Here is an 11,745-nt window from a genome sequence, read left to right on the forward strand (position 1 = left end):
TGTGAAGAGAGGAGGGAAGGAGGGCAGGAAGGATGGGTCAGTGTACACCACACTGAGCTGTCTTAAGAAGCCTCTTAATTAAAAGAAATGGGTGTGTGGTGCTTTGCGGCCTGGAGGCAGCTGTAACCTGTGCACCAACATGTTAAACAGCTCCCCACAGCCCTGCTGGGACTCGGCAGGGAGAGGGAGGCAGGAGCTGCGGTGGCACCGCTGCACCTCACGTGGGAGCCTGGTTACTCCACCACCACACAAACAGCTCCCACACCCCTGCCTGCATCTGGCCACCCTCTGCATTGCCAGAATACTTCACAGAGATCCCATGGTGCCAGGGTGAGGCTTTGTCTAAGCAATTTTATTCAAGAAAAAGGTGACGACATTTAAAGTGCCCGCTTAGGTGGATGCATCACAGGGCTGGGGAGCTCTCTGCACCTACCTCACCGCTCTGCAATGGTTTGTTTTCCTTTCCAATAAGGTGGAGAGTGTCATAGAGCTGATAAGATCTAGGAGGCTGCCAGTCTCCTAGAGCTGCCTACACCCCGTGAACCAGGCTGGGGACCACACTAAAGAGAACCTAGGTGCTGCCAGGATAAGCTGGAAGAGTGAAAAGAGCCACTGACGGCAACTTTGGGATAGGGCAGAGTGCCCCTGGTGCCCCAGAGCACCACACCAGCCCTCACACCTGGGGCAGTGGGCACTGGAGGGGAGAAGGCATCGTGCTCTGCAGGGTGTGTTCCCAGCAGGGCTGTCCTGGCACACTCAGCTGGACCCCCAAGGTCACACATGGCCGTTCCAGCTTGGTGCTCCCAGACACCCACTTACAGGCAGCACAGATGGAGCAGGGGGAGGTCTTTCCCAGGCAGCAGAAACAGCCTTTCTGAAAGGCTGCACGGGGTCAGGGCAGCTCCAAGCCAGGCTAACACCCCGAGGCTGCAGCCCCCCAGCCAGTTCCATCTGGCAGGTCTCTCTCCTCCTCCTCCTCACCTCCCAGCAAGGCACCCATCTCCAGGGGAGATGGCAGCTCAGCCTCCCTCACCTCAGACTGGCACTGTGGCCTGACACCTACAGGTGTCACAGACAGTTCTTCCCCATCAGCCCCAAGTGCTCCTGCAGCCCAGAGAAGTCATCCTGCCTTCACCGTGACCCAGAATAGGAATGGAAACGCCACAGCCCCCTGCCACCCCTGGAGCACAACACGAGGCTGCAGCAACAGGCCCTGCTGGAGTGTCCCCAGAGGGTCACACCCCCACTTCAGACTGCAGAAAACCCTCAGAGACAACTGTCAGGGCTGAATTAGGACATGGTGAAAGGGCAAGAAATGCAATGAGAGCACATCCTTTCCAAAAGGCAGCAGGTAGCAGAGCTACCTCAGGCAGCCTCTGCTGCCTTCAGCAGCTTGGCAGCTGCTGCTCATGTTCCCTGTCACCACACGTATGTCCCCAGCACAAGCTGCTCATTTCTTTGACAGATGAAGCCAAGGGCGAGCCAAACAAGAGGCCTGGCTCTGGCTCCAGCAAGCTGCAGTCATGCTAGAAAGGAGGAAGAAAAGCTCCACACACGAGTGCCTCAAGAGATGTGGTTTCAGAAAAACCACACTATGCCCAGAGGGCTGGGGAGAGCCCCTTGTCACACCCTACAGCCAGCACAGCCATGCTCCTGGACTGCCTCAACACGTGGGGACCTGGATAGAGCACAGAAAAGCCATCACAGAAATGCTGCACCTGGGGCTACCAGTCCTGCAGAGAGGGTGACCCGCCAGGCACCCGAGCCAGACTGGCCCAGCCCCTGCCCACCCAAGCAGGGCAGGACCACTGAACTTCTGCTCCTGCTGTGGCAGCCAGGAAGGGGAGGCAGAATGTGGCTATGAGGAAGGCTGGCACTACAATCCATGCATATGCTGGTGTGGAGCACAACAAACACCTTCAGTGGCAAAGCAAAGCGAGACAGAGAATTCTGCATGCAGCAAGAGAAGGTCACCAGCCAGGACCATGCTTGTGCTTTTCACTGTTCAGTGGTGTCAGATCCCCAAACTACTTAGTGTTTCAGAAATCAGATTGTTTATTGACTGCAGAAATACAAGATATTTGGCCTCTCCATCCCTATTTCCCTACTCAAGCGAAGACAGGACCAGCGCAGCTCTGCACTTTGTGACAAGAAACATATATAGGCAACACCTTCACGTCTCCTTATGCCAGAGGATCCAGCTCCAGCCAGTACTGTCTTAAGTTTAGAAACAAAAGTTAAGCCTGGACTGAGAAAGACCTGCTGTGCAGCAGGTTAACCCTTGGATGTGAGCCAGCCAAGGCTTTCCAGTGGGGTCTGTTCACAGTGGGTATGTTTAAACAAAGCACAAGCTGGCCTGGAGGCCGTGCTGTCTCCTGGGTGCTGACTCACCACATGTGCTCCCCGAGGGAAGCAGAGCTGCACCCACCTGCCTTAAAGTGGGTCACTGCTTCCTCCCACCCACTGCAGCGCTGCTGTGCCACAGCCTCCGCAGCACCAGCGCCGAGGGAGGCACATCTCGGGGCACTGGATTTCAGCCTACGTGAGATGGCAGGAGGAGCAACAGGGACACCTGAAAGACACCTGCAGAGACCTCTCTCCTGTTCCTCACTCACTTCGAGCCCCAAATTGGCCAGCAGCTGTTTGGCTGCTGGCTCTCACTGCCAGGTGCTGCACCCCTGACGGCTCACAGGCATCTGAGTCATGGGGAAGCGGAACCACCACCCGCTCCGGGGGCAAACCCGGCCACTCCGCCCGCTCACTGCCCTGCTCGCTGCTGGAGCAAGGAGATCCCCTCTCCAGATCACACTGGCCTCGAGACACAGGTCTGTGGTCTTAACTGTGACCTCTGATATCCCCTGTCATTCCAAGGGATGTGCCAGTGTCCCAGCAAGGACCCTCTTCCTCCTCTCGGCCCACAGTTTGTACCCACAGGCACGGTGGAGGCTGCTGAGCTCTGGCTGGCGCTGGCTGGAGGCCCAGCCATGACAGGATGTTCTCATTGCTGTGAGCATGAACGAGCCTCGCACACGGAGCGCCAGGACAGCGGGCAGGAGCCAGGACAGCAGCAGGAGCCAGGACAGCAGCAGGAGCCAGGACAGCGGGCAGGAGGCACCGGGCACCACCTCACGGGGAATCGACCCGCGCTCGCCCGTCTGCGGTCACGCCTGGCAGACAGGATCAGACTGAGGATTAGGTTTCATCTCTGCACCTGGACAAGGAGTTCACACGCCAAGGTGACAGGCCCTGCTGTAATCCTGCCTCCTGTTTACAGCCAGGCTGCAGCCGTGGCGGGCACCTGGCAAACCCAAGCAGACAGGATCCTGGCCTGATGGAAGGTGCACACCTGAGCCTGAATATTGCTGGCTGCACACAGCCATTGACAGCACAGATCCTGGGAAGTGTTAGTTAATAACTAATTATTGTTCCAGCAGATCTTCTAAACCAAAGGTAGTCACTAATCCTTTTCTAAGATTATCAGATCAAAAAGTCAGCGACATTACACTTCTGTGAGCTAGCCTGGTCTGCACAGACTGCTCTGTCGGTGAGGAGCTTCCTTCCCTACATTTAGTAACCACAGAGACTGTCAGAGGCACAAACCTGTAAATTAAACCCCTACCTTTTCCAGCACTGAGTTTTGGAATGCATTCCTTACCAGCTCCAGTGCCATTCTGAGGGGCCAAATTCTGCCTTCCCCTCCTCAAAGGTATTTCAAATACCAAGCAACATGACACAGTTTCTGCAGTTTCCCAAGAAGCTGCAGCCTCAACACCTGCCCCGGCATGTCAGTGGGCACAGGGAAAGCCAAACCACAAACTAAGACACCAGCTCAGGTCAGTCACACTACACATCCCCTCATGCCAGTGGGTGCACCACAAGACAGCACTTGAGACCAAAATTCAGTCACTGCACAGGGCTCGAACAAAAAATAAAATGATAGGCAAAATTTGACCTTGAGACTTAAAAAATAATCTGTTTCTCATATCCTAGAAGTCCTGGCAAGGACAAAAGCCTGAGTTACCACTTGGTGCCACACTGGACTCCAATTGTGCTGTGCCAGTTTGTGGAAAAGTGGGAAAGGAGGAGAGCCAGATGTGGCCAAGTGGGTGGCTGCTCCTCTCCCACACTGCAACAACTGGCTGGGGCCTGCTGTCCCCACAGCACTGGAATGATGCATCAGGTGAAGGAGGAGAAGGAACATCCCCTCCTCAGCACAGCTGCAGAGCTGCTCCATCCCTGCAGGTCAGGCCACTCCTCTACCCACATGCAGCTCAGGGGAGCCAAAGTCCCCCAGTGCTGGTCCCTTGTGGTCCCACACTCCCACCTGCACTGCTGCAGGCTGGGCCAGAGAGATCCACTCCCATCCTTCACAAGGACCATGTTTGCAGGCACAAACAAAAGAGGGATTTGCCTTATGAATTCAAAAGATAAGCAAAATGCTTCTATGTTTGCTTTGCTCACACGGACAAGGCACAGACGGGTCCCTCCATGGTACACACCCAGGTGGGATATCTCGCCACCTTCCTCCTCCACCTTTTGCCGTGAAGTTAAAATGTCACCTCTGCTTCCCTCCCCTCTTCTTTGTGCTACCCCATCTCACAGGCACAGGCAGCCACCCACCCCCATTAGGGGCATACAGTGTTTTGGCTCCACACAGCATGACAGAGCCCCTGGGACAGAGCTGAGCACCTGGGAGAGGGAGCTTCTTTTTCTTCCTCTTCTTCTTCTGCTGCTGCTGGTTTGAGGGCAGAACCTGTCCCTGTGAGTCAGGATCACAGCTTGACCCGCCACCAGGGCAGGCAGTGGGCTCTGTCACTACAAAACCAGCACTTGTGTCCCAAGCCTCAGGTGACACTTTGCCAGGGGGTACAGGCAGCACAACTGTGCTTTGGGCCCGTGGGGTTTTCCCCACACTTGCTGGCAGAGCAGAGGACGCTGTCTCAGGGCTCCCCTGGGAGGGAGCAGGACCTCTGTGCTTCAGCCTGGAGTCCAGACCCACCACGGCTGTGTCCGAACGCACGGCTGCTCGTCCCTCGCTGTGGCTCTGGCCGGCGGGATGTGCTCCAGGGCCTGCATCCCCCCCCTCAGCTGCTGCCACGTGCTCCTCCCGGTGGCAGGATCTGTGGGCTAAGCCGCTGTCCTCAAGTTTCACGCAGCTCTGGCAGGCCCCGAGCGACTGAGCATGATCAACCAGCCCTGCCGGCCCGGCCCCAAGGTCGGCGGGAAGGACAGTCACCTCGGGGGATGCCTCTGCCCACTGGAGCAGGCCAGCAGTGCCAACACCGGGTCTCAAACCCCTCCTATCACAAACTGTCACCGCTCCTTCTTCGTCCTCGGTCTCGGATGGGTCTTGGATGTATTCAGTGACCTTCTGCAGGTCTCCAGTCACCGCTTCACTGGGGATGATGTCTGGATATAGCCCAGCACACTGGGCAGCTTCTGGCATCTCTGGGCAGACAGCACAGCTTGTGGGAGACTTTGGCAAGAGGGGAGACCTCTCGTCCGGTGAGTCAGAGCCGTGTGGCTGGAAGAGGAGATCGGTGACTTGCCTGCAGCAGTTTGCAAAAAGGCCGTTCCCCATGATCAGTGGCAGCGTGGCTCATGCAGCACCAGATCACAGCAGTCAGCTGTGTTTCACACGTACACTGAAGTCCCCACAAGGCACACGCCCAGGCCCAGCCCGTGCCCTCTGCTGCCTTCTCACGCAGTCAGCCGCTTCTCCAAAGAGGATTCCTACTTGGCCCCCGGGTAGCAGGATGCAGAGGACCAGCAGCCAACCCCGCACAGGATCCCACGTGCTTGTGGAATTGGATGTTGGACTCGCAGCAGTTCTCCCGAAGTGCTGCCCAGCGACCTTCATCCACGGGCACGCCCTCGCCCCTCTCCCCGCCTGCCACGCTCACGCCATGATACCAGCAGGCCCCGCAGCAGCTCCCGCGGCGGCAGCTCCCCTTTCCTTTCCTCTCCGTTCCTCTCCTCTCCCCGCCGAGCTGCAGCACAGCTGGGCTCTGACAGGTTCTCCAGGCACTCCCAGGGGGATGCCGGCCCGATCAGCCTGGCCCGGAGAGGTTATAAATAGCCCGATCTCGAGTGCACACCAGTGCAGCATGGGATGAGTGCCTGTGCCCCAGCACTGCCAAACCTGAGCGAGTGAGATGCATTGAATTACAAGGCGAGGGCAGTTACTATGGCACACCCGGGCCCAGCACAGCCATCCATACTAAGCAGGCGAGCACAAAGCAGCCAGGCAGTGAACCAGTAAGTAGTTTCCAGACAAGTTTTCTCTCCTCTCACCCTGCTCTGCCACATCAAACACAAACAAACCACAAAACCACACACATAACCCCCTAACACCTCTCCTCTCTCCATGCTACGTCAAGAAAATCACAGGAACTGAAGCGGGGATTATGGAGCTGGAGACTTCTCCAAGCACCAGGTGCCCGGGGAGGCTGTGGCCAAGCAGGCCACCACACGCTGCCAGTGAGGCCACGCTGCAAACGCCTGCTCCTCACCCTCCCTCCGCAGCATCGGCCGGGCATCACAGCCCCTCTGCACACATCCTGTGCTGGCAGGCACGCTGCCCCACGCTCGGCTACGCGGCTCCCTTCAGTGGTCCAGGTTTCCTGCGACACATGCAAAGAGCCAGGTCTTTCAAACACGTGGTGTGACGTGTAAGAGCTGCAGCCTAAACCTTGGAGCTGCCTGGGAAAGCTTTCACAAGCACTGGACATGGCTACACGGACAGGAAGGGACACAACTCTGCACCAAGCAGAAGAAAAATACATGCCACACCTCTAGCACAAAAACATCAGAACTAGAACAAAGCCAGGAGCACACAGGTCACGTGGTCCCTGCTCAAGGCCAACACAACACATACAGAGGCAGGGCAATCCCCTCTGCAACAGGGGCCCTGGGAAGGGCAGGAGCAGCCCCTCTGTGCCAGCCAGTCACCTGCCAGGAGAAAGGGGCTGAAAAACACACCAGCAGCTCTCCACAAAAGACCCAGCCAGCTTCTGTTGTCCTTTTAAAGGGAAGAGGAATCAGAAGAGAAGTCTCTCCAATCCAACTTGTTTCAGCTCCTGTAAGCAGTAAGCAAGGAGCCCTCAGGACCTCCACAGCTGCTCCTTCAGTGCAGGAGCTGATGGGCCTTGGAGCCCCAGGACTGGGTACCCCTCAGCCTCGTGAGCCAGCACCAACTTTCAGATCACATCAGTATTGCTAAATCATGTTTTTCTGATGGTTTTTGAAGAAGTTAAGATGTACTGACAGCTTCAACTCTTCTTCCTTACCGAGAGACCTTTGGGAAGAAAAATCTCCCCCCCCCGGAGAAGTACCTGGTCAGGTCCCACAAAGCTGGAGTCGCATTTCTTTGACTCCAGCCAAAGCAAGCTCAAGAGCAGCATGATACGTGTCAGCTTTAACATATGAAGGCTGGTGTCAGTACAGCAAACGCAAATTAAATTTTAGCTGAATAAGTAATTAAACTAAATAAATAGTTTAATGAATCCAAATAAATTGACTAAATGAACAGGCATTAGCTCCAGAGATGGCCCTAATGGAAACGTGACTGCAGGACATCCTATCAGGGGAGGTAGGAGACATGCAGAGGTGCCTCCATCTGCCTCCCCTGCAGAAACCACAGCTTCCCAGGAACTTCCAGCAGTTTAGGTGCAAGAAGGACTTCTTTTAATAAGAGCCCACAGTAAAACATTAGAGCTGCTCTATTGCCATCATTAAACTCAAATTGGTTTTAGCCCATCTGTGGGCAGAGGTACAAGATCTCCATTTATTTCTCAGCAGCTTCACACCCTGAGGACCGACTGGCACAGAGAACAGTGCACGGTGGGGCTGCAGCCTGTGGCACTCTCAGGGTCCAGCCCCAGGACACCTATGGGATCCCACAGCTGCTGGCTCAGGTACTCACAAGCGCCTGTGCTTTGCATCTGGCACTCTGAGTTACCCACTCTGTGCTCTCCACATCTGGGAACTACATTTAAACCCATTTGTAAACTTTCCATCTGGCCAAAACTTTGGAAACTTAGCCCTGAAACTGGCTCTTTGGGTGACCCTGCAACAACAATGTGCAATTCAAACATCACAGAAATCAGGAGCAAAGAGTAGGACTGAGGCAAAGTGCAAAGATCAGCACCAACAAAAACATCAACTGTGTCAGGGAGAGCATGTTTCTCAAATTTCAAGAGAGCTGAAGGAAGGAATCGCATTTCAGACAGATACCAAGAACCAGCCGATAATTCTTCAAGTCTCTGTGCTTAACTCTGGCACATGAGAAAGCTACCAGGACAACAAGAGCCCAAGGCTCTGCTGGTCTCTGTGTGCAGCGGGACCAGCAGAGCATCAGGCCTGCAGACAAAAGCAGCAGTCCTGGGAGGCAACAGCTACAGCTCCACAGTGTTGCAGGGAGGACTCCAGCTTCAGCCCATGCCACCACCAACACCTGTCACCACAGCCACAGCAGCTCTGGGTAAAACTACACGCAGCACGAGCCCGGAAGGGTCAACTTTGCCAGTCCTGAGAGTCCCATATAAACCTCAACGTGGCCAAGAGCCCCCAAGACCCACAGAGGGGGTGGCAGGGAGCTCTGGGTAGGGATTGCAGGGGAGATCTGACAGCTGTGCTGTTGTCCTTGGCAGCTCCCACTGCCCTCCTGTGCCCTGTGGCACAGCTGTGCCATGAGCCCAGAGCCTCCCACTCGGCCACCCTGTGCCGGCCACCCGTGGCTGCCCCGGGCCTGCCTGGGCCACACACGGCCCTGGGGACCAGCCAGCAGTGATCTCTTCAGCTGGAGAAAAGAGCCTGCACTTCTGTGAGCACATCTACTGCACATCTACTTTCCCACCCAAAGAGGTTTGTCCCCTGTGTAAGTGCCTCTATGCCAAACTGTCAGGAAAATGTCCTGGACTCAATAATCTTAGAGAGGCAGAATGCAACAGAAAGCTCCACGGGCAAAGGGGAATGTGTGAGCTCTGCTGCATCAACCAGGTGCTTGCAGGAGGCGAGAACCAGAGGCTAACCCTGGGACAGCCTTGCTACTACGGCAAAAATCTGACCTGCTGCCAAAAGTGACAGCCACTGCCACCATGGCAGGAGCCACATGTTGGTTTTCATCTCTGGCATGCTGTCCCAGCACTGCCCCAGCACTGCCCCATGGACTGGCTTTGCTTCTCAAACGCAAATAAAAAAATGCGTGAACTTGAGACCTGTAAAGCTTCTAGAAATAACAACTTTCCAGCACAACCAACGGAGCACGACGCAGGAAAGCAAAGCGGGTGCTGGGAAGCTGTGCCAGGAGAGGGGTGTGCTGCCAAGTTTAGTCATGTACAGACGAGGAAGGCAAACACAGGACTCTGCAACACGGCGCTGGTTTTACTGTGCACAAGGCAGTTCTGTGTCTGCAGGTGGATTTATCTTAGTGCGTGCTCCTGACCTACTTATTTCCACTTTTCAGCTGGGAAACCCAGAAGCAAGGCTGCTCAAGCAGAGTAGCAACCTTCCAGCAGGAGCTCAGCTCTTATCCCACCGGCAGAACTGCCCTGAACATGATCCCCTCGGGTTCCCATCCCTCACCTCGCCGCACAGATGCTGTGTTACTGTGCTCCTTTCCTCTTCTTATCCTTGTAGTGGTGATCAGATTTCTCTTGCACAACTTTTCTCTGACTCTCCCCCCGAAGTCTGTTAGAGCTGCATATTAAAAACCCCCGAGTGCCAGCAATTCAGCCCTTTCTGAAACACCAGTGAACCTCCAAGGTCGGGTGACAGACAGTGATAGCAGATCCCAAGATTAAGAATCAGCCTTCTGACCTTGTTGCTAATGCACAGCAACACTTGCTTCCACAGCAGTTTTCGATTAACACCTGCATTCTCTGCTGCTCTAACAGAAGAGGTGGGTGAAGGCATGGGTGGCTGAGATGCTGAGAGATGGAGGAACCGAGCTAGAAAAAAACACATCTGGGCAAGGCAAGGTTGAAAGGCATTTTATGGTAGCCAGAAGCACTGACAAACTTGCACATGAGAGACTTATTCTAAGGGCAGTGAAAACCATAGGCACAAAAATAATCCAAGAAACGCTGTACACAGCGACTGTCTCTGACCTCACACTAGCTTATAAGAAAAGTAACTTAACCCAAAACAGGCCCCAACTCCCTGACAAGACCTTCCCCTACTCCTCCCCAGATCTAAGAGGCACCTGAGCAATTGTGCAGTGCTGAAACACGTGGAAGATTTTTCCACCTTCCGTCCTCCCTCAGCAGTCGATTGCACCCGAAGAGGCAGGGATTACACCACGTAACTTTTTAACCCAGTTGCTGGCACTGCAGGCGTGATGCCTGCTTCAAAATCTGGCACGTGGGGGAGGCTCTCAGCACTGAGCTCCCCACTCTTGAACTGCATCCAACTTGCTCCACCACCAAATGCCAGTGAACTTTGCTTTAGGTGACAAACTTCAAAAATCCACCTCCACACCATAAAACTGGGGAGAGGGGGGGTAGGGGAAGGAAGTGGCAGGGAGGTCACTCAGGGGATTCACCTGCCTCAGGACGAAGGCCAGCCACAAGCCACGCTTGTATGCCATCTGCTTGTACTTTAGAGATCAGAGAAAAAAGCCAAGGCCGAGATCAGTGCTCAGGGCTGTAAGTTCTTGAAAATATAACACACCAAACTGAGCAAACCCAGGGCAGGGGGAAGCAGGGGCTGTGCCAGCCCTGCAGCTGGCACTGAGGACAGTCAGGACATGGGGCTGCACCTCGTCCCCAGCCTGAGCCACTCAGACTCTGATACAAATCGAGAACAGCCAGCAAATATCTAGTTAAAATCCGCAATTTCCAGCTGTCGTCTCGAACAAGCCTCTTCCCAGAAAAATTCTTGCTTCTGAGTGCTTCTGAGCATTTCCTAACGTGTCAGTGGCTCCCGCATCCCGAACTTCCAGGAGGACCCAGCTCTCTCCTGCCCACCACCTCCGGGACACCCATGTCGGTGCGCGGGCAGCCCCACGCGGTGCCCGGAGCAAACTCCGCGCCCGCAGCGCCCGGCGGTGCCCCCGGCCCGGGGAACGGGGCCGCTCCCGGCCGGGCCCCCCCGCGGCCGCGCGGTGGAGCGGCCCCTTGAAGGTGACCTTCACCGGGCCCGGGGCTCCCGCTCCGCCGGGACGGGCCCGTCCGGGCCGGGGGCACCGCCCGCCCCCGGGGCTGCCCCGGGCCCCGGCCCGGCCCCGCCGCGCCACGGGCCGGCTCCGCGAACCGCGCGGCCCGGCCCCGCTGCGGCCTCGGGCCCCGGCAGCCAGCGCGGCCCCGGGGCTGCGCGGAGCCTCCCCGAGACACGGCGGGGCCGCCGGGCCCCGGCACGGCTTCCCCGCTAAACGGAGCCCCCGGGCCGGGGTTCGGGGGCGCCCGGGCCGCTCCGCCGAGGTGTCCCCGGGCGGGACGAGCCGCCCGGAGCCGCAGAACCGCCCCGGGTCCCCAGCGCGATCCCGGCCCCCCCGCGACCTTCCCGGCGGGCCCCGGGAGCGCCGGTGCCGGAGAGGAGATAGTGGGTTCGCACCGCCGGCACGGGCACCGCCGGCCCCGCGGGGCCGGCCCGCGCTCCCGCCGCAGGCCCCGGCCCGGGCCCTTACCGGGGCGCTGCTGCGTGTCCGCGGGCCGGCTGGCGCAGGGTGCCGCGTGCTGCTGGTCGGCGCCCTGCGCGGCCGGCACGGCGGCCGGCGGCATCTCGCCCGCTCGGATGACCATGGGC

General features: G+C 57.0%; 1 protein-coding gene across 1 annotated transcript in view; it reads right to left on the reverse strand.

Annotated features, from left to right (window-relative positions):
* The window catches only part of CLUH (clustered mitochondria homolog), a 34,819-nt gene extending 23,074 nt beyond the window's left edge, over positions 1 to 11,745 (reverse strand). The window contains 1 exon segment of the mRNA XM_032707146.1: positions 11,627 to 11,745. Coding sequence (XP_032563037.1) covers positions 11,627 to 11,741 — 115 coding nt within the window. The 5' untranslated portion in view covers positions 11,742 to 11,745.

Source organism: Chiroxiphia lanceolata, chromosome 20 (genome assembly GCF_009829145.1).
Source record: "Chiroxiphia lanceolata isolate bChiLan1 chromosome 20, bChiLan1.pri, whole genome shotgun sequence".
Taxonomy (NCBI): Eukaryota; Metazoa; Chordata; class Aves; order Passeriformes; family Pipridae; genus Chiroxiphia; species Chiroxiphia lanceolata.